Below are 27,980 nucleotides of genomic sequence, written 5' to 3' on the forward strand. Positions count from 1 at the left end.
TTAGAATTTTTACATTACATTGCGAATTCTGGTTAATTATAACCACTTCTATAGTTCACCAGTTAATAATGTTTTTTTTAGCTCATAAAAGAAAACAAAGTGACTTGGATTTTCAGCATTTCAACCTGATCATCACATTGCCGAAAGTTACCTCAACAATGAGATTCCCACATCTGCTCTTCCCTCCCCCTGCAAAAAAAACTTTACCCCATTCAATTCACTACTCTTTTTTAGAGACACTTTCAACCCCCCACCATCAGTTCATTGTGGCACTCTTCTTCACCCACACTCAATTCAACCTGACGTTCTATGCCCCCTCTAACTTATTTAAAGCTGGTAACCATTTTCCATCACCTGATTACTGTTGACAATCTTCTTCCTCCACCCTCTGTTAAAGCTGACACTCTTCTTCCCCCACCTTCCATTAAAATTACACTCTACCCCTCTCCCAGCAAATGCTGGCATTCTTCTGACCCTCACTTCTTAATTTTCCCATTTCCTTTCTTTGCTATTAATTTCCTTCTCTCTTCATTGCCCATTCCAGCCCCTACCCTTCATCATGGTCCCTCCCCTCTCCCCATCCATTGCTTTTTCATTGCCATTCAAATTCCACTCCATTCCCTTTCCAACCTTCTTCTTCTTAGGTGGTCCCTTGAATCGAGGATGACTTGCTTCCAAGCCAAAAAGGGATGAGTTCAATGATTTCACAGGTTTTCAATGAAGACCCTAATATTCCAGGTCTGAGAACTGCATATAGAAGATGCCTGTGTGTGGATTTTTTAACGTGTGGTGGCCGTTGCACACCAGCCACCACACGGGCTTGACAGAGCTTGGTCTTGGTCCAGTGGCAAGGGTTAATCAAGCCGACTGGAGACCAGCTCTGCTGCACGGACCTAGTGCACACACATATCGCAGTGTGGGCTGGCCCATGCTGCCCCTGGGCCCACGTCTCTTCTGGGCTCCGAACTCACACCTCTCCTGGGCCCCGATCACATCCCTCTACAATCTCTTGCCGCTCCTTCGCCCCGACCTCGCCGCTCCTGCTGTACCTGCCCCGCACTGCAATCACCGACCTGGGTTATAGTGATGTCCAATCCAGTCGCCCTCTTCACAGCCATTGCCCTCCAGGACCGGCTCACCAACCATTGCACCCTTCATTGCCGTACAACTATTTTAAACTAAACTTTAAATCAAGTGCCCCCTTTTGGCGAGGGCAATAGAACCCATAAATTTAGAAATTAACTGGGAACTTTGCCAATCAAATTTAAAATTCTGTTCCCAGGTGTGATAATGCACTCCAGTCCCTCCAGTGCCCACCTCTTATCATTGCCATACATGTCTCTTCCCCTACTCTTTATTCACCTCTCCTCTGCCCTTTATTCCTATCTATCCTCCTCTTACTGTCTACACTGTCGATTGTGGAGATCCAGTTCCACATCAGTAGGAATGCATGGAACTAGTCCTCTATATTTACTTCATTGAAGCCAGTTCCTTAATCCAATAGCACATTCTTATCAATGCCATCAGAAACCTGAGCATGAGGGTATTTTCCTATGGTATGTATTGTGTTCCTAACACAGATGAGACTGCACACAGGGAGGTTAAAGTAACAGTGACCTCAGTCTTTAATAAGACACTCCAGAGTGAGGAATAGGCCTAAGGGGCCGGCTTATATACAGTGCTCCCAAGGGATGCTGGGATCCCTTGGGACTTCAGGGGATGAGCTCCCTGGTGGCGGAACATGAGAGTGCATGCTTTACAGATACACAACATCACTCCCCCCCCCAAAAGTCAAAGTGAAAACTATTTACAAGGTGAGGCGGGAGCCTTTCTTTCCCTGGTGGACCGCCTCGGTACAAATGTCTGTTCTGGTGTGTTGGCTGTGCCCTCACTGGGCTGGCGTGTTGTTGGCCCTGCAGGGATGCTAGATGGGTTCGATTTCCTTGTCCGGCGTGGTGTCGTTGATCCTTTGGGTGTGTGTTGTGGGCTCGAAAAAGGTGGTGTCTGCTGTGGGTTGTTCAGGGCAGTCTGTGAACCGCAGCCTTGTTTGGTCCAGGTGCTTTCTGCAAATTTTCCATTGTCTAATTTGACTACAAACATCCTATTCCCTTCTTTAGCTATCACCGTGCCCGCGATCCACTTGGGACCATGTCCATAGTTTAGCACATACACCGGGTCATTCAGATCAATTTCCCGTGACACAGTGGCGCGACCATCGTTTATATTTTGTTGCTGCTGTCTTCTCTCTAACTGATCATGCAGGTTGGGGTGAACTAGCGAGAGTCTGGTTTTAAGTGTCCTTTTCATGAGTAGCTCAGCCGGGGGCACCCCTGTGAGTGAGTGGGGTCTTGTGCGGTAGCTGAGCAGTACTCGGGACAGGCGGGTTTGGAGTGAACCTTCTGAGACTCGTTTAATGCTCTGTTTGATGGTTTGTACTGTCCGCTCTGCCTGCCCATTGGAGGTTGGTTTAAACGGGGCCGAGGTGACATGTTTGATCCTATTGCGGGTCATGAATTCTTTAAATTCGGCACTGGTGAAACATGGCCCGTTGTCACTGACCAGTATGTCAGTCAGGCCGTGGGTGGCAAACATGGCCCTCAGGCTTTCAATGGTGGCGGTGACGGTGCTTCCTGACATTATTTCACATTCAATTCATTTTGAAAAAACATCCACCACCACCAGGAACATTTTACTGAGAAACGGGCCCGCATAGTCGACATGGATCCTTGACCATGGTCTGGAGGGCCAGGACCACAAACTTAGTGGTGCCTCTCTGGGCGCGTTGCTCAACTGAGCACATACACTGCATTGCTGTACACAGGACTCTAAGTCAGAGTCGATACCGGGCCACCACACGTGGGATCTGGCTATCGCTTTCATTATTACTATACCCGGGTGTGTGCTGTGGAGATCCGAGATGAACATCTCCCTGCCCTTTTTTGGTAGCACTACACGGTTACTCCACAACAGGCAGTCTGCCTGGATGGACAGCTCGTCCTTTCGCCGCTGGAACGGCTTGATTGGCTCTTGCATTTCAATGGGGATGCTGACCCAGCTCCCGTGCAGTACATAGTTTTTTATTAGGGCCAGCAGAGGATCTTGGCTGGTCCAAGTCCTAATCTGGTGGGCCGTGACAGGTGATTTATCATTTTCAAACGCTTCCATGACGATCAACAAGTCTGCGGGCTGCGCCACCATCAACAAGTTTGCAGGCTGCCCCATTTCCACCCCCGTGGTGGGCAATGGTAACCGACTGAGAGCATCCACACAGTTCTCGGTGCCTGGCCTGTGGCGGATGGTATAGTTATACGCTGATAGCGCGAGTGCCCACCTTTGTATGCGGGCTGAGGCATTAGTATTTATCCCCTTGTTTTCAGCGAACAGGGATGTGAGGGGCTTGTGATCGGTTTCCAGCTCAAATTTAAGGCCAAACAGGTATTGATGCATTTTCTTTACCCCAAACACACATGCTAATGCCTCTTTCTCAATCATGCTGTAGGCCCTCTCGGCCTTAGACAAGCTCCTGGAAGCATAGGCGACAGGTTGCAACTTCCCCGCAACATTAGCTTGTTGTAATACACACCTGACTCCGTACGACAATGCGTCACGTGCTAGCACAAGTTTTTTACACGGATTATACAATACAAGCAGCTTGTTGGAGCATAAAATGTTTCTGGCTTTCTCAAAAACAATTACTTGTTTTTTTCCCCATACACAGTTCTCACCTTTGCGCAATAACACATGTAGGGGCTCTAAAAGGGTGCTTAATCCCGGTAGGAAGTTACCAAAATAGTTGAAGAGTCCCAGGAACGACCGCAGCTCCGTGACGTTCTGTGGCCTGGGCGCGTTCCTGATAGCCTCAGTCTTGGCGTCTGTGGGCTAAATGCCATCCGCCGCGATCTTTGTCCCCAAAAACTCCACTTCTGTTGCCATGAAGACGCATTTCGACCTCTTCAGCCGCAGCCCTACGCGATCCAGTCGCTGGAGGACCTCCTCCAGGTTTTGTAGGTGCTTGACGGTGTCCCGACCCGTGACCAATATGTCATCCTGAAAGACCACCGTGTGTGGTACCGACTTGAGTAGGCTCTCCATGTTTCTCTGGAAGATCGCTGCAGCCAACCGAATTCCAAACGGGTATCTGTTGTAGATGAACAGTCCCTTGTGCGTGTTGATGCAGGTGAGGCCCTCCAGCTCCAGCGTCATGTAGGCCGAAGTCAGGTTGAACTTGGTGAACGCCTTGCCTCCTGCCAGCGTCGCAAATAGGTCGTCTGCCTCAGGTAGCGGGTATTGGTCCTGTAGCGAGAAACGATTAATAGTTACTTTATAATCGCCACAAATCCTGACCATGCCATCACTTTTGAGTACTGGAACGATCGGGCTGGCCCACTCGCTGAATTCCACTGGGAAGATGATGCCCTCACATTGCAGCCTGTCCAGCTCGATTTCCACTCTCTCCCTCATCATGTGAGGTACCTCTCGGACCTTGTGGTGAATGGGTCGTGCCTCTGGGACCAAGTGGATCCGCACCTTTGCCCCGGAAAAGTTTCCAATGCCGGCTCAAAAAGGGAAGGAAATTTGTTAAAAACCTGGGTACATGAGGCCTCATCGACATGTGATAGCGCTCGGATGTCATTCCAGTTCCAGCAGATTTTGTCCAGCCAGCTCCTTCCAAGCAGTGTGGGGCCATCGCCTGGGACAATCTAGAGTGGCAGATCGTGCACCATGCCCTCGTAGGTGACCTTGACCATGGCGCTGCCCAGGACAGTGATAAGCTCTTTGGTGTACGTTCTCAGTTTCGTGTGGATGGGGTTCAGGGCTGGTCTGAATGCCTTGTTGCACCACAGTCTCTCAAACATCTTTTTACTCATGATGGATTGGCTAGCGCCAGTGTCCAGTTCGATGGCTACGGGTAAGCCATTCAATTTTATGTTTAGCATTATAGGTGGACATTTCGTCGAAAATGTGTGCACCCCATGTACTGCAGCATCTGCCTCCTCTCTCTGAGGCTCGAAATTGCTTTGATCCACCATGGACCGATCTTCCTCTGCCACTTGGTGGTTAGAAGGTTTTTGCAGAGCTTGCAACTCGTTTGCAAGCTCGTTGGAGGTGCCCCATTGTTCCACAGCTCTTGCAAACATACCCTTTGAAGCAGCATGAATAGGCTGAATGGAAGCCTCCACAACGCCAACAAGGTGTGAATTGCCTTGCATTCATCTTTTGTTGGTGACTCTGAGTTGTCTGGGTCACCTGAAGCCTGCTGGCAGTTGCAGACTCATGGGTTCTGCCCTGTACATTTCTGCTCGCAAACACAGTTTCAGTTAATTTATGAACATTGCTAGCACTTGTCTGCTGAGAGATTTGTTTGGTGTTATCACTGGACATAAACGCCTGTGCTATCGCAATGGCCTTACTGAGGGTCGGTGTCTCTACATCCAAAAGTTTTCGTAGGATGGTCTCGTGGCCAATGCCCAGTACAAAAAAGTCTCTGAGCATTTGCTCCAGGTAGCCATCAAACTCACATTGTCCTGCAAGTCGCCTTAGCTCGGTGACGTATCTTGCCACTTCCTGTCCTTCAGATTGCTGGCACGTGTAGAACCGATACCTCACCATCAACATGCTCTCCCTCGGGTTAAGATGCTCCCGAACCAATGTACACAGCTCCTCATATGACTTATCTGTGGGTTTCACCGGAGCCAGAAGATTCTTCATGAGGCTGTAGGTCGGTGCCCCGCAGACTGTGAGGAGGACCGCTCTCCTTTTTGCAGCGCTTCCTTCTCCGTCCAGCTTGTTGGCTACAAAGTACTGGTCTAGCCGTTCGACATAGGCTTCCCAGTCCTCACCCTCCGAGAACTTCTCCAGGATGCCCACAGTTTGCTGCATCTTTGCGTTGGATTCGTATCCTCTTCACCAGTTATTGTGTTCCTAACACAGATGAGGCTGCACACAGGGAGGTTAAAGTAACAGTGATCTCAGTCTTTAATAAGACACTCCCGAGTGAGGAACAGGCCTTAGGTGCTGGCTTATATACAGTGTTCCCAAGGGATGCTGGGATCCCTTGGGACTTTAGGGGATGAGCTCCCTGGTGACGGAACATGGAGTGCATGTTTTACAGATACACAACAGTATGCACATGTGCGGGGCAGTGTGTGTGTTTGGGCGGGGGGGGGGGGCGGCGGTGACGGGTGGGTCTAGTGGGGGAGCAAGGAGACCCAAATATCTCCGGTCAGTTGGACTCTTGTATAATACAAAAATATTTTGAAAGAGAAAAAATAGATTAATGTTTAAGTACTGATCCCTCATCAGAACTCTTTTCTGCTATATGTATATACTTCTAAGTATCATTAACTGTGTTTCCCAAAAGAAATGATGAGTGTATAAGGTTAGAAATATGTGTCATTGTACAAGGGTTGAAAGTTGTCTTATATGCAAGTTACTGTGGCGGATGATACTGTAGAATACACGCACCTGCTTTTGGCATGGTCCTACTCTCCTGTGTGTTCTGAAATCAGTGCTGCTTATGACTCTCCCTTCTCTCAGTCTAGACTCCCATTCCCTTCTCTCAGACTCCCAGCCTCCAGCGAACGCTTCTTACAAACTCCCAATTTCCAGCTTCTCTTTTAGGCTCCCATTCGCCCCTCTCTCAGTCTTCCAGTCTCCTGTTCCTTTCTCTAATCCTCCTGGTCTGTTGTTCCCCTCGCTTATCTTCCTGGTTTCCCATTCCCCTCTCTCAGAGGGAGCGATTGAATGCTTGACAAAGGTGCAATTATACAGTATCTTGTCATATCTTTTAGAAATGTCCCAAATCAGTTAACATACAAAAAATTCCTTTGAAGTACAGTGACTGTGAATATGTAGGCAACAGCAGAAGCCATTTTCACATAGCGAGGTCCCACAAATACCAATGAGATGAATAACCAATTAATTTGTTTTAGGCAATGTTGATCAAGGGAGGAATTTTGTCCAGGACACTTGAAGAATTTATCTGCTCTTCTTCAAAGTGAACCATGGAATCTTTACTGTCCATCTGAATCACCAAAACAGGTAGACAGGATCTCAGTTTAATATCTAATTGGAAGGACAGCACCTCCAACAATACATAATTCCCTTGGTACTGCACTGGAGTGTCAGCCTAAGATTATGTACTCAAACTCTGAATTGTGCTTGTACCACAGATGGAGAAGTGAGAGTGTGACCAACTGGGACCTAACGATGAGAGCACAATATGGTGGCCACCTTTTACCGAGGGTAAACACACATTACAACAGTGACTACATTCCAAAAAGTACTTCATTGGCTGTCAACGCTTTGACACATCTGGTGGTCATGAAAGGCACTATATAAATGCAAGTCTTTCTTTTCTTTTGAGGATGCCATATTTTCTAAACCAAATTTGGGGACACACAGCAAAGTAGCCAGGGCGGAAAATGTAGGCTGTGCAGCATTGCGAGTCAAAATTGTTTCACAGCCTATATATACTACAAATGCAAAACGAATGTGCATATAATTACCTCGGATATGATGTCACACAATTGAAGCGCATTCAGACACCGTTTATAAATTAGCGTTCCATTAGCGTCCTCGACCAGGCCAACATCCCCACTGACCATACTTGATCTGGGGGAGGTGGGACCAGTACAAACCGGACGGTCTGCACCTGGGCAGGTCCGGAACCAATGTCCTAGGGGGAGTGTTTGCTAGTGCTGTTGGGGAGGAGTTAAACTAATATTGCAGGGGGATGGGAACCTATACAGGGAGACAGAGGGAGACAAAAATGAGGCAAAAGCAAAAGACAGAAAGGAGATGAGGAAAAGTGGAGGGCAGAGAAACCCAAGGCAAAGAACAAAAAGGGCCACTGTACAGCAAAATTCTAGAAGGACAAAGGGTGTTAAAAAAGCAAGCCTGAAGGCTTTGTGTCTTAATGCAAGGAGTATCCGCAATAAGGTGGATGAATTAACTGTGCAAATAGATGTTAACAAATATGATGTGATTGGGATTACGGAGACGTGGCTCCAGGATGATCAGGGCTGGGAACTCAACATCCAGGGGTATTCAACATTCAGGAAGGATAGAATAAAAGGAAAAGGAGGTGGGGTAGCATTGCTGGTTAAAGAGGAGATTAATGCAATAGTTAGGAAAGACATTAGCTTGGATGATGTGGAATCTATATGGGTAGAGCTGCAGAACACTAAAGGGCAAAAATCGTTAGTGGGAGTTGTGTACAGACCACCAAACAGTAGTAGTGATGTTGGGGAGGGCATCAAACAGGAAATTAGGAGTGCATGCAATAAAGGTGCAGCAGTTATAATGGGTGACTTTAATATGCACATAGATTGGGCTAGCCAAACTGGAAGCAATACGGTGGAGGAGGATTTCCTGGAATGCATAAGGGATGGTTTTCTAGACCAATATGTCGAGGAACCAACTAGGGGGGAGGCCATCTTAGACTGGGTGTTGTGTAATGAGAGAGGATTAATTAGCAATTCATTGTGCGAGGCCCCTTGGGGAAGAGTGACCATAATATGGTGGAATTCTGCATTAGGATGGAGAATGAAACAGTTAATTCAGAGACCATGGTCCAAAACTTAAAGAAGGGTAACTTTGAAGGTATGAGGCATGAATTGGCTAAGATAGATTGGCTAATGATACTTAAGGGGTTGACTGTGGATGGGCAATGGCAGACATTTAGAGACCGCATGGATGAATTACAACAATTGTACATTCCTGTCTGGCGTAAAAATAAAAAAGGGAAGGTGGCTCAACCGTGGCTATCTAGGGAAATCAGGGATAGTATTAAAGCCAAGGAAATGGCATACAAATTGGCCAGAAATAGCAGCGAACCTGGGGACTGGGAGAAATTTAGAACTCAGCAGAGGAGGACAAAGGGTTTGATTAGGGCAGGGAAAATTGAGTACGAGAAGAAGCTTGCAGGGAACATTAAGGCGGATTGCAAAAGTTTCTATAGGTATGTAAAGAGAAAAAGGTTAGTAAAGACAAACGTAGGTCCCCTGCAGTCAGAATCAGGGGAAGTCATAACGGGGAACAAAGATATGGCAGACCAATTGAACAAGTACTTTGGTTCAGTATTCACTAAGGAGGACACAAACAACCTTCCGGATATAAAAGTGGTCAGAGGGTCTATTAAGGAGGAGGAACTGAGGGAAATCTTTATTAGTCGGAAATTGTGTTGGGGAAATTGATGGGATTGAAGGCCGATAAATCCCCTGTGCCTGATGGACTGCATCCCAGAGTACTTAAGGAGGTGGCCTTGGAAATAGTGGATGCATTGACAGTCATTTTCCAACATTCCATTGACTCTGGATCAGTTCCTATCGAGTGGAGGGTAGCCAATGTAACCCCACTTTTTAAAAAAGGAGGGAGAGAGAAAGCAGGGAATTATAGACCGGTCAGCCTGACCTCAGTAGTGGGTAAAATGATGGAATCAATTATTAAGGATGTCATAGCAGCGCATTTGGAAAATGGTGACATGATAGGTCCAAGTCAGCATGGATTTGTGAAAGGGAGATCATGCTTGACAAATCTTCTGGAATTTTTTGAGGATGTTTCCAATAAAGTGGACAAAGGAGTACCAGTTGATGTGGTATATTTGGACTTTCAGAAGGCTTTCGACAAGGTCCCACACAGGAGATTAATGTGCAAAGTTAAAGCACATGGGATTGGGGGTAGTGTGCTGACGTGGATTGAGAACTGGTTGTCAGACAGGAAGGAAAGAGTAGGAGTAAATGGGTACTTTTCGGAATGGCAGGCAGTGACTAGTGGGGTACCGCAGGGTTCTGTGCTGGGGCCCCAGCTGTTTACATTGTACATTAATGATTTAGACGAGGGGATTAAATGTAGTATCTCCAAATTTGCGGATGACACTAAGTTGGGTGGCAGTGTGAGCTGCGAGGAGGATGCTATGAGGCTACAGAGTGACTTGGATAGGTTAGGTGAGTGGGCAAATGCGTGGCAGATGAAGTATAATGTGGATAAATGTGAGGTTATCCACTTTGGTGGTAAAAACAGAGAGACAGACTATTATCTGAATGGTGACAGATTAGGAAAAGGGAAGGTGCAACGAGACCTGGGTGTCATGGTACATCAGTCATTGAAGGTTGGCATGCAGGTACAGCAGGCGGTTAAGAAAGCAAATGGCATGTTGGCCTTCATAGCGAGGGGATTTGAGTACAGGGGCAGGGAGGTGTTGCTACAGTTGTACAGGCCCTTGGTGAGGCCACACCTGGAGTATTGTGTACAGTTTTGGTCTCCTAACTTGAGGAAGGACATTCTTGCTATTGAGGGAGTGCAGCGAAGATTCACCAGACTGATTCCCAGGATGGTGGGACTGACCTATCAAGAAAGACTGGATCAACTGGGCTTGTATTCACTGGAGTTCAGAAGAGTGAGAGGGGACCTCATAGAAACGTTTAAAATTCTGACGGGTTTGGATAGGTTGGATGCAGGAAGAATGTTCCCAATGTTGGGGAAGTCCAGAACCAGGGGTCACAGTCTAAGGATAAGGGGTAAGCCATTTAGGACCGAGATAAGGAGAAACTTCTTCACCCAGAGAGTGGTGAACCTGTGGAATTCTCTACCACAGGAAGTAGTTGAGGCCAATTCACTAAATATATTCAAAAGGGAGTTAGATGAAGTCCTTACTACTCGGGGGATCAAGGGGTATGGCGTGAAAGCAGGAAGTGGGTACTGAAGTTGCATGTTCAGCCATGAACTCATTGAATGATGGTGCAGGCTAGAAGGGCTGAATGGCCTGCTCCTGCACCTATTTTCTATGTTTCTATGTTTCTATGATCAGCTCCGCTGGGCAGGCCACATTGTCCGCATGCCAGACACGAGACTCCCAAAGTAAGCGCTCTACTTGGAACTCCTTCATGGAAAACAAGCCAAAGGTGGGCAGAGGAAACGTTACAAGGACACCCTCAAAGCCTCCCTGATAAAGTGCAACATCCCCACTGACACCTGGGAGTCCCTGGACAAAGACCGCCCTAAGTGGAGGAAGTGCATCCGGGAGGGCGCTAAGCACCTCGAGTCTCATCACCGAGAGCATGCAGAAATCGCAGGCAGCGGAAAGAGCGTGCAGCAAACCTGTCCCACCCTCCCTTACCCTCAACGACTATCTGTCCCACCTGTGACAGGGACTGTGGCTCTCGTATTGGACTGTTCAGCCACCTAAGGACTCATTTTAAGAATGGAAGCAAGTCTTCCTCGATTCTGAGGGACTGCATATGATGATGATAAATACAGTAACACTCTTCAGTCCATTGACCTAAGACTGTGATTATGTTTAACGGTATGAAACGCATGTATTCCAATGAATATGGCTCTATTGGGGAATAAGTTTTGTGAACCGTGAACACTTCCGAGGACATTGTTTGCCAGGGGACATGATACCTCATCCGGGGACTGTCCCCGGAAATCGGGGTCGTATGGTCGCCCTACTTTTACCTGTTCGGAATGAGTAGGAGTTGGGGGCAGAGCACTGAGGAAAATTGATTTGTGATGGACAGCGCAAAATGCAGTGGTTTAAATCTATTGCAAACTTTGTTTCTGGCATCAGGAATTAATATCATGAAAATTGACTTTGACCTTTTGTGCACTGTGCATGCATTTGAGAGGGTTTTTTGTTTGTTTCCTGAAACCCATCTGCTCACTCACTCCAGGCTCTCAAAAACAGCATTGTCGATTGGTTTTAAAATGAGTCATGCTTCCTCCAGCCCAACCCATGAGCACATCAATGACGTTGGAAACCTCCTCCAATCATTATCTCCCGATGGCGTTACGTCGCTCACGTGATCTGCCTTGTCAGCTGACCCTGAATTCCTGAGACCCTGCTACCTGTGATGTCAACATCAGGGAGTTTTGGAGGGGTAAAGAGCTTCTTTACTTGATCGTGGCATCCGCTCATTCAATGGGGATCCGTGTCTTGATTCTCAGTATTGGAGGCACAAATAAAACCAGGGAGAGAGTGTGCTGATGCTGTCCAGCGAGACTTTTTTTCTGCTGCTATTGTCGATTTGCATCGGAAGCCGATCAATCTGATCAAATGCAAATATTTTGCTATTTTTACTATTATCAAAGTAGCCGGAACCAGCTCAGTACAAAGCCAACCATTGCTGGAGAGAATAGGCAGGTTAATGATTTGTGTAGCGAACAGCTTCTGCATTTTCCATGTCACAGCCACCTCTTGTTCTGACACACGTCAGCTTTCTCAGAAAATTGGCTCTCATTGAGGGATTGCTTTTCGTTCTGTCCCTTCACCAAAGTGCCGCTCACAACACAGACCCTCGTCTGCTGCCAAGTCTTGGCGTTCGTTAATGTATTTGGTTTCTTGTTTAACTTGTTTGTGTTTCCTGATTGCTTTCAATCTGTTTCTGTCCTCTCCAGCGTTAACTGGGCTGTTGTCTCCGAAAGCCAGGTTGCACACAGACCCCTTCCAACAACAGTGAGTAAACCATGCCGGGCTTCAGCCACGCTCCGTTGTACTTCATGGGAAATTTTACCATCGATTGTCCGAACGGGTCCCGGGTCGTTTGGAATATTCTCCAAGTGTGCACCGAAGACGGCAGGGACATGGCAAGTGTTGCGCTGGGGTTATTCTCCGTCGTCTGTTTCATGGTGTCTACTTTCCCGTAAGTGCAATTTACTGAACTCCTTTTACCACTGATAATGCAGCCCATCCGCTAAGCGTTGAGCTACCTCGATCACTGGAAATTATATGTATGAATATTTTCAGTGACATGCATATTTCTATGGTATCCTGAATCGGATTTTGAAAAGTCAGACGTACTTGAGCTATAATGAGGAAAAGCCGGAAATTTGAAATAAAACAGCAGGTCGAGCCGGCATTTCGCCTCATCCCACTTCCCATTCCAAATACTCTGATCTGCTTTTGACAGAAGGTGTTTGTCCCTGAATAAGAACAAAAGGTCTGACTTTGCTCTCGGTGATGTTCTGCGTTTAGACCTCTCTTGGTTGAAGAACATTGTCTGGGATCAAATGATACAAGGCAACTTGACAGACAGCACACCTACATTTTGTGAGTTTCTTATTTTTTCACCATTTTTTTTGTCCTTCCCATCTGAAGGGATTGAACTCAGCTGTTTATTGGCAAAGTAAGCCTAGCCATCAGCCCTCATTCAGCTTTTGTTTTTAGAGATCCAACTATCTCCCGTTCTTTGATGTGGCTGACAACCCAATTATCCCAAGGCCAATTATAGACACTGAATGTTGCCCTGACTGAGATCGAGAAACTCAGCACAGATCAATCTGCAATCTTCCTGGTCTGTATGACATGGTAGCAGAGCACATGATGTATTTACTTACTGAGTTATGGACTGAGCTAAATGAGTATGTTTTCGCATTCTACTTTATAGGTACAGGAGAAGGCCATTCAGCCCCTCGAGCCTGTTCCACCATTCATTGAGATCCAGGCTGATTTGTGACCTAACTCCATATTCTTTGTCCCATATTCCTTAATACCTTTGGTTAACATAAATCTATCAATCTCAGATTTAAAATTAACAAATGGCCTAGCATCAATTGCCGTTTGCAGAAGAGGGTTCCAAACTTGTGTAGAAGTGTTTCCGAACTTCACTCCTGAAAGGCCTGGCTGTAATTTTTAGTCTATGTCCTTCCCCCCCCCCCCCCCCAAACCCCCACCCCCCTACAGTCCTAGTCTTCCCAATTTCTCTCTATCCTATCTGTTCCCCTTAATATCTTAAGTTTCAATCAAATCATCCTTTAACCTTCAACTTTGCGACATATCCGTAAATGTTCAGTGTTGGGCTGAAACGGGGATCTATTGATTATCGTTAGTGACTTAGCTTTTGCTAAACTAACCACACATCAATGTTGCTGAAGTAATAATTTGCATTTCTCTGTTATGTTAACCAAAGGTATTAAGGAATATGGGACAAAGGCAGCTATATGGAGTTAGGTCACAGATCAGCCTGGATCTCATTGAATGGTGGAACAGGCTCGAGGAGCTGAATGGCCTTCTCCTGTACCTATAAAGTAGAATGCGAACACATACTCATTTAGCTCAGTCCATAACTCAGTAAGTAAAAACATCTGACTCATTCTATAGCTTTTGGAGATAAAATAGAGAAATGCAAATTATTGCTTCAGCAACATTGATGTGTGGTTAGTTTAGCAAAAGCTAAGTCACTAACCAGAATGAGGAAATAAAGTATACTTTAACTTGCATCGATATATGTATTGTAAGTTTCAGTTCATTTGTACTGTCAGTTTCCCCTGTTATTTCCACCACAAAGTCTCGTTGCCTACTTGTCTGTGTTTGCAACTTTTCCCTTGCAAATCTCTCTTCCCTCCTGAAAATGTTCACTCTAGGTTCCACAGCTACCAGTTGGTCACCAGCACCTTGCCCAAGTGGCCATTCTTCATGTGTGAGCCTAGATAATACGCATCAGACAGGGTATTCAACCCTGGGGACAATCACAGTTGTTCCTGATCCTGCCCTCGCTCAGTGTTTACTCGCATGGACTGGATAGCGGTCGGGAGCAGGAGCCCTTGCACTTTTTCTTCTGCTTCCAAATACAAGGCTTAAAGAGCCAGAAAACTAAAAGCTGGTATCAGTAAAAGTGACTGTTGGTTTGTCGTAAAAACCCAACTGTTCGTGAATGTCCTTTTAGGGAGAAAATCTGCAGTCCTTACCTGGCCTGGCCTACACCAATGTGGTTGACTCACTGTATCAAACCTCTGCAGTGTTTCAGGAAGAAGGTGGCAAGTAAGGATAGGCAATAAATGCTGTCCTTGACAGCGATGCCCCAATTAAGAACATCATAACATAAGAATTAGGAACAGGAGTAGGCCATCTAGCCCCTCGAGCCTGCTCCGCCATTCAATAAGATCATGGCTGATCTGGTCGTGGACTCAGCTCCACTTACCCGCCCTCTCCCCGTAACCCTTAATTCCCTTATTGGTTAAAAATCTATCTATCTTTGACTTGAAAACATTCAATGAGCTAGTCTCAACTGCTTCCTTGGGCAGAGAATTCCACAGATTCACAACCCTCTGGAAGAAGAAATTCTTTCTCAACTCGGTTTTAAATTGGCTCCTCCGTATTTTGAGGCTGTGCCCCTAGTTCTAGTCTCCCCTACCAATGGAAACAACCTCTCTGCCTCTATCGTGTCTATCCCTTTCATGATTTTAAATGTTTCCATAAGATCAACCCTCATCCTTCTGAACTCCGAGTAAAGACCCAGTCTACTCAATTTATCATCATAAGGTACCCCCCTCATTTCTGGAATCAGCCTAGTGAATCATCTCTGTACCCCCTCCAAAGCTAGTATATCCTTCCTTAAGTAAGGTGACCAAAACTGCACGCAGTACTCCAGGTGCGGCCTTACCAATACCTTATACAGTTGCAGCAAGACCTCCCTGCTTTTGCACTCCATCCCTCTCGCAATGAAGGCCAACATTCCATTCGCCTTCCTGATTACCTGCTGCACTTGCAAACTAACCTTTTGGGATTCATGCACAAGGACCCCCAGGTCCCTCTGCACCACAGCATGTTGTAATTTCTCCCCATTCAAATAATATTGCCTTTTACTGTTTTTTTTTCCCAAGGTGGATGACCTCACACTTTCCGACATTGTATTCCATCTGCCAAACCTTAGCCCATTCGCTTAACCTATCCAAATCTCCTTGCAGCCTCTCTGAATCCTCTACACAACCCGCTTTCCCACTAATCTTAGTGTCATCTGCAAATTTTGTTGCACTACACTCTGTCCCCTCTTCTAGGTCATCTATGTATATTGTAAACAGTTGTGGTCCCAGCACTGATCCCTGTGGCACACCACTAACCACTGATTTCCAACCGGAAAAGGACCCATTTATCCCGACTCTCTGCTTTCTGTTCGCCAGCCAATTCTCTATCTATGCTAATACATTTCCTCTGACTCCGCGTACCTTTATCTTCTGCAGTAACCTTTTGTGTGGCACCTTATCGAATGCCTTTTGGAAATCTAAATACACCACATCCATCGGTACACCTCTATCCACTATGCTCGTTATATCCTCAAAGAATTCCAGTAAGTTAGTTAAACATGATTTCCCTTTCGTGAATCCATGCTGCGTCTGCTTGATTGCACTATTCCTATTTAGATGTCCCGCTATTTCTTCCTTAATGATAGTTTCAAGCATTTTCCCCACTACAGATGTTAAACGAACCGGCCTATAGTTACCTGCCTTTTGCCTGCCCCCTTTTTTAAACAGCGGCGTTACATTAGCTGCTTTCCAATCCGCTGGTACCTCCCCAGAGTCCAGAGAATTTTGGTAGATTATAACGAATGCATCTGCTATAACTTCCGCCATCTCTTTTAATACCCTGGGATGCATTTCATCAGGACCAGGGGACTTGTCTACCTTCAGTTCCATTAGCCTGTCCAGCACTACCCCCCTAGTGATAGTGATTGTCTCAAGGTCCTCCCTTCCCACATTCCTGTGGCCTGCAAATTTTGGCATGGTTTTTGTGTCTTCCACTGTGAAGACCGAAGCAAAATAATTGTTTAAGGTCTCAGCCATTTCCACATTTCCCATTATTAAATCCCCCTTTTCATTTTCTAAGGGACCAACATTTACTTTAGTCACTCTTTTATATATCTGTAAAAGCTTTTACTATCTGTTTTTATGTTTTGCGCAAGTTTACCTTCGTTATCTATCTTCCCTTTCTTTATTGCTTTTTTAGTCATTCTTTGCTGTTGCTTAAAATTTTCCCAATTCTCTAGTTTCCCACTAACCTTGGCCACCTTGCACGCATTGGTCTTTGATTTGATACTTTCCTTTATTTCCTTGGTAATCCACGGCTGGTTATCCCTTCTCTTGCCGCCCTTCTTTTTCACTGGAATATATTTTTGTTGCGCACTATGAAAGAGCTCCTTAAAAGTCCTCCACTGTTCCTCAATTGTGCCACCGTTTAGTCTGTGTTTCCAGTCTACTTTAGCCAACTCTGCCCTCATCCCACTGTAGTCCCCTTTGTACGCTCGTTTCTGACACAACTTCCTCATCCTCAATCTGTATTACAAATTCAACCATATTGTGATCACTCATTCCGAGAGGATCTTTTACTAGGAGATCGTTTATTTTTCCTGTCTCATTACACAGGACCAGATCTAAGATGGCTTGCTCCCTTGTAGGTTCTGTTACATACTGTTCTAAGAAACAATCCCGTATGCATTCTATGAATTCCTCCTCCAGGCTACCCCGTGCGATTTGATTTGACCAATCGATATGTAGGTTAAAATCCCCCATGACTACTGCCGTTCCTTTTTCACATGCCTCCATTATTCCCTTGATTATTGCCCGCCCCACCGTGAAGTTATTATTTGGGGGCCTATAAACTACGCCGACCAGTGACTTTTTCCCCTTACTATCTCTAATCTCCACCCACAATGATTCAACATTTTGTTCATTGGAGCCAATATCATCCCTCACAACTGCCCTATCATCTTTTATTAACAGAGCTACCCCACCTCCTTTCCCTTCTTGCCTATCTTTCTGAATCGTCAGATACCCCTGTATGTTTAATTCCCAGTCTTGGCCACCTTGCAACCATGTTTCTGTAATGGCCACCAAATCATACCCATTTGTAATGATTTGTGCCGTCAACTCATTTACTTTATTTCGAATGCTGCGTGCATTTAGGTAGAGTGTTTTCATCCTAGTTTTTAAACCATGATTTTTAGTTTTGACCCTTCCTGCAGCCCTTTTATATTCAGTGGCCCTTTTTGTTTCTTGCCTTTGGTTTCTCTGCCCTCCACTTTTACTCATCTCTTTTCTGTCTTTTGTTTCTGTCTCCCTGTATTGGTTCCCATCCCCCTGCCATATTAGTTTAACTCCTCCCCAACAGCACTAGCAAACACTCCCCCTAGGACATTGGTTCCGGTCCTGCCCAAGTGCAGACCATCCAGTTTGTACTGGTCCCACCTCCCCCAGAACCTGTTCCAATGCCCCACAAATTTGAATCCCTCCCTGCTGCACCACTGCTCAAGCCACGTATTCATCTGCGATTCCTACTCTGACTAGCACGTGGCACTGGTAGCAATCCCGAGATTACTACTTTTGAGGTCCTACTTTTTAATTTAGCTCCTAGCTCCTTAAATTCGTCTCGTAGGACCTCATCCCTTTTTTTTTACCTATGTCGTTGGTACCAATGTGCACCACGACAACTGGCTGTTCTCCCTCCCTTTTTAGAATGTCCTGCACTCGCTCGGAGACATCCTTGACCCTTGCACCAGGGAGGCAACATACCATCCTGGAGTCTCGATTGCGGCTGCAGAAACGCTTATCTATTCCCCTTATGATTGAATCCCCTATCACTATCGCTCTCCCACTCTTTTTCAATTCTGAGAATGAATTTAAAAAGAACACATACTTGGGACTGAATCTGGAACATTGTTAGTCCATATGGATCAGTATCATCCAAGGAATATTTAGCAACAGGCATCAGTTATATTTGGACATTCCTGGTTCTTAATGTTGGCAGTATGTGATTTTTTTTTCTAGGCTGGGATGTCTTTGCCAAGTTTTCATAATTCCTCCTCAAACCCTGGTTTATAAGCTTACTATTTGCAACATATTGTAATCAGTGACCCACTATATCATAGAATCACACAGCACTGGAGGAGGCCAGTTGACCCATCTTTGAAAGAGCTTTCCACTTAGTCCCATTCCCCTGCTCTTTCTTCATAGCTCTACAATGTTTTCCTTTTCAAGTATTTATCCAATTCCCTTTTGAAAGTTACTATTGAATCTGTTTCCACCGCCCTTTCAGGCAGTGTGTTCCAGATCACAACAACTCATTGCATAAAAAAAATTCTCCTCATTTCACCTCTGGTTCTTTTGCCAAGTTACTTTAAATCTGCATAGAAACATAGAAAATAGGTGCAGGAGTAGGCCATTCGGCCCTTCTAGCCTGCACCGCCATTCAATGAGTTCATGGCTGAACATGCAACTTCAGTACCCCATTCCTGCTTTCTCGCCATAGCCCTTGATCCCCCTAGTAGTAAGGACTTCATCTAACTCCTTTTTGAATTGTCTGGTTACTGACACGCCTGCCAGTTGAAACCGTTTCTCTCTATTTACTCTAGCAAAACCCCTATACATGGGAAATTTAAAATCCACAGCTTAACTGTTAAAGGAGCAATTATTCCAAACATGCCTCAGCATGTTTTCTCTGCCCGCTAAAATGGTTTCATTGCTCGTATATTGGACTTCCTGGTCACATGTTGCCCTGCTGTATGGGACATGCGTGTCTTTTTGTGACTATGCCTTAACTAATGTCACAAAAAATTACCTGAAAGAACAAAGTTCACCATCACCTGTGCCTGGAGTACTTTATTAGGAGCCAATTCTCTTTAAAATCTGTCAGACAGGATTTGCTGCATTCACTGCGTCCGCTCGAGCCCAATTTAAAAAAAAAAATCGAACAAAGCCATTTTTATTTTTTAAAAAGTCTCTTGATATTCTCCTCTTTTCCCCACCACCCACAAAAAAACTTAGGAAGTTTCACGCTGCAACAAATACTTCCTTATTAGTGTGTAAACAACTATTTGCTGTTTTTTGGTAACTAAAATTGTAAGTGTGTGGTTTTGTAGATGGTAGTCTAATCCCCAGTTTCTGTACCTGAGATAGCTATGCCCCGAAACAACACCAAGGGAGATCAGAAATTAACCCGTTAATGTGGTTGATGGGGAATAGCTTCCTCTGTGAAGAGGGGAGCGAAGAGCGACTCGAGGTAACCATAGGGAAAACGATGATCTGGATGGTCTCTTGAAAATGGATAAATCCAAATGTAATTTCTTTTTTTTCAATGTTTAAAAAAAATGATTAAGGTGAAAAGTGTCAGAAGTGAATCAGAATGTACCATTTCGATGTTAAATGATCAGTTTTCCAGGGGAGCGTGCTACCAGATCCTCCCCCCCCCCCCCCCCCCCCCCCCGCCATCCAAAAATGGGTGTTGCGTTGGGGTAGCAATGGATGAGGTGTCTACAATTTTCCTTTTTATAGGTTTTGAGAAACGGCTTTTAACTTGAGCTAATTTTAATTTAGGCAGTGTTACAATTCCTGTAAGAATAGAAACATGGACCAAGCTGTGTCAATCTGGTTCCTGTTGGGATGGCTTGGAGGTGACGCGTGCAATTTTCTTGGTGCTTTCCTAGCTCAGCAGTTGCCGCTACAGGTAAGCAGTCATCACACAGTAAACTTCCATAGTGGTATTGTATGCAAGCAATTCTTTGATACCCCAGTTAGATTTCCACGGTGGTATTGTATGCAAGGAATTCTTTGATATTGTATGCAAGGAATTCTTTGATACCCCAGTTAGATTATCAGTTGAAGATTGGATCAATACTGAATGTGACTGCAAGGTGACTTTTGCTCTGTAACAAACAACCTGAATCACAAGACCTGCCTCAGGTTGGTTTTGCATTGAGCACCAATTCATATTGTGTGCATGGAGTGGAACTGGGGTAGCTCCACTAAACTATCCTAGTTGAGCTGATATTACGGGATTGTGAATAAATATCATAACGATTAATGTACCTGGTGCAATTAAATCTCTCGGGGGCTGTTAGTTTGGGATTCTCCAGGCCCTTTTAGATTAAATGTTAAAGCATTCCATTGGTTCCAGCCAGGGAGAGAGAGAATAACATTGTAGGAGGTGTCAATGATAGGACCCAATTCCACTGTATTACTGGCCACATGATGGGTCTCTGCCTGAGAAAGAATGAGTTACAGTGGCGATGATGGAATGAGTCTTGAATTCATCACAGCAAGAGCAATGGGAGAATAAAGAGCACATAGTTAGAGATTAGCGGGAACTAGAGAGGAATGTGCAGGGAAAGATTCACACGCACACACAACCAGACACACACACAAAACCAGACACACACACAAAACCAGACACACACACACACACACAACCAGACACACACACACAACCAGACACACACACACAACCAGACACACTCACACAATCATAAACCACAGCTGGGCATAATCTAAACACAACTTTTTCATTTATCTCATCTTCTACTTTGTTGAATCTTGTTTTCTCTGGGGTCATGGTAAGATAAGTTTCTTAGAATCGAGGAAACCTTGCAACCTTTGCACGCTTGAGTGCAGTCCTGTTATGACTGTTGGCGGAATAGTTGCCAAGTGAGAATCCAACACGCAGCTTGCAAACGTACAAGCGGGGGGGGGGCAAGGAGAGCTGATTCCAGGGTGGGCGGGGGGGGGCTCGAACAGGCCAGCAGGCTGGGGGTGGGGGGCAGGGAGAGTTGATCCTGGGGAGCAGGGCGATGTGAGCCTGGGGGGAGAGGCACCTGGATGGGGGGGGGGGCAAGGAGAGTTGATCCTGGGGGGCAGGGCGATGTGATCCTGGGGGGAGGGGCACCTGGATTGGTGGGGTGGGGGTGGTGCAGGGAGAGTTGATCCTAGAGGGGGAAAGGGGTGGGGCACCAGCAGTGGCCCAGATCTACATTGTGGGACCTGGAGGGCCACACTGGATCTCTTGGTGGGAAAGTGACTGGCCGTTACAAATCGCCTCCACTCAGTTGCTGATTGCCTGAGAACCTGTCCTGTTGTGTATGTGTATGTGTCTGGTTGTGTATGTGTGAATGTCTGTTTGTGGCGGAGGAGCAGCAAGAGATCGTGGCAGAGGTGCGGCAAATGAGGGTATGGGGCCCAGAAGAGCCGAGGGCCCAGGGGCAGCACGGGCCAGCCCACACTGCGATATGTGCGTGCACTAGGTCCGTGCAGCAGAGCAGGTCTCCAGTCGTCCTGGTTAACCTTTGCCACTGCATAAAGGCCTAGCTCTGTCAAGCCCGTGTGGTGACTGATGCGCAATGGACCCCACATGTTAATTAAAATCCACATAGGCATCTTCCACCCCTTCATTTGGAGTTCAGGACTGGAATATCGGGTCCTTCATTGAAACATCTGTGAACTCCTGTGGAAGCAATTCATCCTCGTTCGAGGGACCGCCTCTGATGATGATGATGATGATGGGTCTCTGCCTCTCACTTGGTAGATAACCAGCCAGATCAGTACTGTTATTGGCTGTTATGAAACTGAACAATACAGACCAGAAGGCCAAATATAGCCTGCTCCTCCCTCCTCCCCCCAAAACTGAGATCAGCTGACTCCACACAGACCAGGGGTGGAACCTAGATCATCTATTCCGTGTAGCTCAATAACCCACTACCAGTATTTTACACACTGAGGCAATGGGTCAGTTTTGATTCAATTTCCAACCAGACACCAGCACTACCCTTGAGTCTGACCATTACAGATTTTATCTGATAGCTTTTTTTTAGTGAAGTGAGTTATCTTAATTAGTTGTTGCCTGTAATAGTGCTACCTCTTTTGCTTGCTCTTTCAGACTTACACCGCTGTGTATTATGTCATGGTGGACCTGGTAATGGTCTCACTGTTTACTTATTATAAGCTGAAGAATCGGCCCAGACAACGTGAGTGACTCTTTGCTAACTAGTATTTAGAGGTGCTCTTTGACGCCTTGTGCCAGAATCTCTGTCTCTCATGCCTATCTTCCCAAGAAGTATGCCAAGTCTTGAGTGATTTTTCATGTACTTTTCATGGTGCATTTCCCACATTACAACAGTGACTACGCTCCAAAAGTATTTCATTGGTTGTAAAGCCCTTTGACATGTCTGGTGGTCGTGAAAGGCGCTATATAAATGCAAGTTTTTCTTTATTTCTTTCTCGCTTCCATAGATATAGTTTCTCATGGTTTGGGTGCAGTCAGGCAGACACAGTACGCGCATTCATAGGATGATACAACGCAGAAGGAGGCCATTCAGCCCATCGCGTTTGTGCATTGGTGTGGTAGCTGCACTTGTCATCCTTTCACTGGGCCCAGTATTGAATTTTTGGATTTTACAAGTTAAAATCTGATATGTTATTTGACGACATGTTCCCTCCATTGCAGCCCTATTGGATATAGAATTGGGTCTCGAGTTTGGTTGGGAAAACTACTGCCAATAAAGCAGCTTCCATTTCCTCTCCTGCCTATTGCTGCAATACAGTTCCACAGATGATGGCAGTGCTCTGGTACCCCACCAAACTACCCATGCTTCATGCTTGAGCCTAAGCAAAACGTGTTGGTAGGGTATTCGTTCGGGGGGCATCATAGCGGAGTCTGATCCTACCCTCGCATGCACGCCCCCAGAGGGAATCATTAGATGGTGATCAGAAGCTCGAAGCTTGGTTGATTTTTATTTGCTCCTCCTTGGCCTGGGATGTACCATTCACCCCACCCTGTATTATGTCTACTTTCCAAAAAGTATGCAAATCTTGTGTCATTTTCATGCCAAACAACACAGTTGCTATTGGCATGGATGCAGCCAAGCGTAGACAATGTGTGCGCACTTTTAAGTAGCCATAGTGCCAAAAATTAGCTTTGTTCCCTACTTCACTTGTCATTGTGACTTGTTACTCTCTGAGCTCCTGCTGTTGGATCATGTAAAGTTATCGTGAGAATTGCTGCTCGGAGCAGCATTTCGCTACTGGAGCAGAAATAGCGCAGGGGATGGGGCGATGGGGGAGAAGGAGAGTGGCCTGGCCACTGTTAATTGGGACGGTGATCAGAGTGTGGGGAGACCCCTTGTTAATTGGCAGAAATGGGTCAGAGTGACTACCCTTGTTAATGTAGTTGGGGAGGGAGTGTGATGTTTAGAGGGAGGTGATCGTCTCTGTAAAGAGGAGATCGCAGAGTGACGAGAGGTATCTGTTGGGGAAATGATGGACTAGATGGTCTCTTGAAAATTTCCTAGCTTTTATTGTCAATTATTAGGGCGGTGGGGGGTGGGGGGGGGGGGGAAGTGTCAATAGTTAACCAGAATGTACCATTTCAATGTTAAAATTCAAACTTTTCCAGAAAAGTATACTCCTAGACTCCCTGCCAAAAATGAGTGCACCAATGGGTGTTGGGTTGGGGTGTCCTTTGGAAGAAGTGTCTATAATTTTAAATTTGCTGGCCAAATTCATGGCTAGTGATCTGGCAGAGACATAGTGGGAATTTTAACACCCCAAAAACGGGTGATTTTGGGTTGGATGGGATGTAAAAATATTAAAAACCCGACTCCAACCCGCCCACTTCCAGTTTTAATGGAGGCGGGATGGGATGGGGCGGGGAGGGGTTAACCAATCTCCATTTCAAATTTCACCCTGGTTGGCCAGGCTTTCTGGGCCTCGGGGAAATCCACCAGCTAAAGGGGGGGGGGGGGCGAGGACTGCTGGACCTGGATCCAGCAGATAAGTATGTTTTAAGTGCCTCTCCACATACCTGCTCCCACCCGCCCCCCCCCCGCCATGAGCCACGATCTCCCACCAACCCTTCCGATCGAAAGACAAGGTGCTGTTTGCCGAGCTTCTGTTGCGCTTCATGAAAACAGTGCAGGAGGCCGAGGACGGAGAGGTCAAGGTGGGAGTGCTTCTCACGATGTGGTGGCCTCTACCTTGGGAAGACCGAACGTAGGTTGGGTGTTGGCTTTATTGAACACCTTCGTTCAGTCTGCAAGCGTGACCCTGAGCTTCCGGTCGCTTGCCATTTTAATTCCCCTCCGCCACGGACACTCTGATCGCTCTGTCCTCGGTCTCCTACACTGTTCTAATGTAGCACGAAGAACAGCAGCTCATCTCTTGATTGGGTACCTTACAACCAACATCGAGTTCAACAATTTCAGATCATAACCACAGCTAATGGTATTGATTTTGCTGTCGCCATTTACAGTTCCTCTAGACCCATTTTCCGTTTCTTTACTTGTCCCATTACCACCCCTTTTTGCCTTGCGCCATCATCCTTTTTGTCATTTAATCACTCCTGCCTTCTACCCTATCACAGCCCTTCCCTTTTGTTCTTTCGACCCTCCACCCTTCCCCTGCCTCTGTACTTGCTTAAAAACGATTACCATCTTAACGTTTTCCAGTTCTGACGAAACGTTAACACTGTTTCGCGCTCCACAGACGCTGCCTGACCTGCTGAGTATTTCCAGCTTTTTCTGTTTTTATTTTATACTAGCTACCACTGTTCAATGAGCAAATACTGCAAATTTCTTCAAAGAACTAAAATGTTTCAGAGTCGCAAAGAATCAAAAGCTGTGTTTTCTTACAGACTCGACTGCAATCAATGCCATCGTTGTGTTTATGATGATTGGAGTGACTGTCTCCTTGGTACCGGGCAACGATTTTGGGTCTCCGATTAGAGAAATGCCGAGGTTGGGTAGGCGTTCTCTGTTGGCTGTGCATTCTTCGTCTGGTGACCAGGTCAGTTCCAACTTAACCATCGCCTTCTACACAAAAGATATTGTCTGCCCCAGTCCACGCTAGTGTACCTCATTCCACACAAACCCTTAAGGTAAAGATATCCAGGTGTTTTGTCTTCATGAGCATGAACCGCTTAGGTGTGTATCATGGAGTCTCAGCCAGCTGTATGACGTTTTCCTGTTCCCATATATTTGAGGCTGCTGATCGGAACAGGCCTTGGTGTTCTGATTAAGGATTTATCCACCAATGAGTCAAAATTGCTAAGAACTGCAACTTGCAAACCTCCTGCCACAAAAGCAGCAAACTGGACAACCCGCCAAATCAAGCGCAGACAGCGGAAAGAGCGTGCGGCAAACCAATCCCACCCACCCCTTCCCTCAACGACTATGTGTCCCACCTGTGACAGAGTCTGTGGCTCTCGTATTGGACTGTTCAGCCACCAAAGAACTCACTTCAGGAGTGGAAGCAAGTCTTCCTCGATTCCGAGGGACTGCCAATGATGATGATAACTCTCAAGAGCTTTCAGTTATCAAAACCTCTCCATTTTGAACACCTCTTTCACATCTTCTCATAACCTTCTCTGCTCTAATGACAGTCCTCATAACTGAACCTATCTCATGCATGCTGTCATCCAAGTGAATCTCTTCTGCATCCTCTCCATCATCTTGGTAGCCTTCCTAAAGCAAGACACCCAAAACTGAACATATTATTTGAACTGACCTATCAATGATTTCTACAGGTTTAGTGTTCCCTCTGGGGGGTTTTAACTCCATTGCTCTATTTCTAAAGACAAGGATTTAGTGAGCTTTTATAATGGCTTTATCAACTGGGGGAAAAAACTCTAAAAATTTGTACAGCTGAACTCCTATTCTCTCTCTGCCCCTTTGTTCATTTAAAAATATATACTTAGTGTATATTTCCTCTGCTTATACTCCCTCACAAAATATGTCAGTCAGTGTAACCCCAATCTACTAACCCGCTGTTTTATATTTCCACCACTTTTAACATTTTTATTTTAGTAAGATAAAACCAACTGTTCAGCAGGTGTATAACACACTCTGCCTCGCCTCCTCCTCCCAATTCCAGTTCACTCGAAATCTCAGAATTCAATTGCAGAAAACAAGAGCTTAGCTGCTGTTCTATAAGCATTTGTAATCATCATTCTCCTTTTATTTGTTTTGTATTGAACCTGTTGTTTTGTAATTTGCAGCAGTTTACCACCGAGGAGATCATTGGATTTACAATTGGCTCCTTTTCGTCTGTGTTCTACCTGGCATCCAGGTTGCCTCAGTTATACAAAAACGTAAGTGTTCCAGGTTATCAAGGTGATTGCAGCATACTGTGCAGTACTGAAGCCCTATAGAGCACCCGCGTCAGATTAAGGGCCTGATGGGCCTGGGGCCAACTGATCCAAATGGGCCCATAGTTATGTTTGTTCATGTTCATTACATTATGTACATGATTCTGAGTATGAAAACATAAGCCAGTATATTCAGCAATGAAAGCATATATTCTGTATCAAGTAGATATATATTCTGGTTCTGGTAACATTGCAATACTAGATTCCTATAGATATATGCAAATTTCTCTCAATAACATGTGAAATAAAACAAGCTAGTATACATTCTGTTCTGTATATAGGTACATTAGTGTATAAAGGTCTTATTTCTCCTCTTATTGTCTATTTAGTCAGCCTATTTGGGAGGCCTTATATTTTTTTTCTTACACTTATTTGGTGGGCCTCTGTTCTTTGGTGGGCCTGGGGCTGCAGCCCCATCCGTCCCCTGGTTAATCCACCCCCTGTAGAGCACCCAAAAACACAGCAAAATTCGGGCGCGGAGGGAGAGGGAGAATTTCTTGTGCTGTTATTTGTATTTTCTTTTTAAAAAAAAAAAAACTTTATACCTTTTTCTTCTCAGATCAGTAGGAAATCCACAGAAGGAATCTCCATTTTCCTTTTTGCCCTGATGATTCTAGGGAATCTTACGTATGGCCTAAGTGTGCTGGTGAAGGTCCCAAAGAATGGGCAAAGCGAGGGTAACTACATAGTGCATCACCTTCCCTGGTTGGTAGGCAGCTTGGGAACCATGGCACTCGATGCTGCTGTATCCTTTTCCTCGTCAAAGAATCCTCTGGCTCCTCCAGTTGTGCCCTGTTGCCAGATGTTCCGAAGCTGGTCTTCTTAGAGGGCTCCACTGATGGCGTAGAGGCCTGAAAGGCCCAGCTTTGATTTCTAGTTTCTGCCGAGCTGGCTGAGTGGCAGCAATGGTGCCACACATGGCCTCCGTGCCCCCTGGGCTTGTGCTGATGCTGATGACTATCCAGTGACTCCTACTGGAAGCTACATATGTATGGAGGAGGGATGAAGACAGGATTGGGCGTGGCTGTGATGCGAATAATCTGATACTCGCTATCTAGGTTCAGACATGAAGAATGGGCACCTGAGTGAGGGACAGAAGGGCGGCTTACTCATTAAACCAAACCCTAGAAAGTCCCTTCAGGAAAGGAGAAGAGAAAAGTAAAGGGATAAAACGAGTCTGGATATGGCATGAGCAGTGTGGGTCTCCTGCACAAGCCTCTGACCTCGAGCTGCACCTAGTGCAGTAATGGAACATTCAGCTGAGGGAGGCAAGAGACGGTGAAATGTTTCATGCTGACGT

At 45.8% G+C, this 27,980-nt stretch overlaps 1 protein-coding gene across 6 annotated transcripts in view; it reads left to right on the forward strand.

Annotated features, from left to right (window-relative positions):
- The window catches only part of slc66a1 (solute carrier family 66 member 1), a 39,412-nt gene that overhangs the window by 1,893 nt on the left and 9,539 nt on the right, over positions 1-27,980 (forward strand). Inside the window, exons 1-7 of one of the 6 annotated variants that reach the window (XM_070860309.1) lie at positions 7,173-7,245; positions 12,400-12,644; positions 20,086-20,215; positions 22,418-22,505; positions 25,169-25,320; positions 26,531-26,623; positions 27,240-27,425. In XM_070860309.1, coding sequence (XP_070716410.1) covers positions 12,469-12,644; positions 20,086-20,215; positions 22,418-22,505; positions 25,169-25,320; positions 26,531-26,623; positions 27,240-27,425 — 825 coding nt within the window. In that variant the 5' untranslated portion in view covers positions 7,173-7,245; positions 12,400-12,468. Of the gene's footprint in view, positions 1-7,172; positions 7,246-11,841; positions 11,883-11,942; positions 12,146-12,399; positions 12,645-20,085; positions 20,216-22,417; positions 22,506-25,168; positions 25,321-26,530; positions 26,624-27,239; positions 27,868-27,980 lie in introns of those variants that run through there. The other 5 variants (XM_070860307.1, XM_070860306.1, XM_070860310.1 and 2 more) reach the window with 5 other exon arrangements.

Source organism: Pristiophorus japonicus, chromosome 18 (genome assembly GCF_044704955.1).
Source record: "Pristiophorus japonicus isolate sPriJap1 chromosome 18, sPriJap1.hap1, whole genome shotgun sequence".
Taxonomy (NCBI): domain Eukaryota; kingdom Metazoa; phylum Chordata; class Chondrichthyes; family Pristiophoridae; genus Pristiophorus; species Pristiophorus japonicus.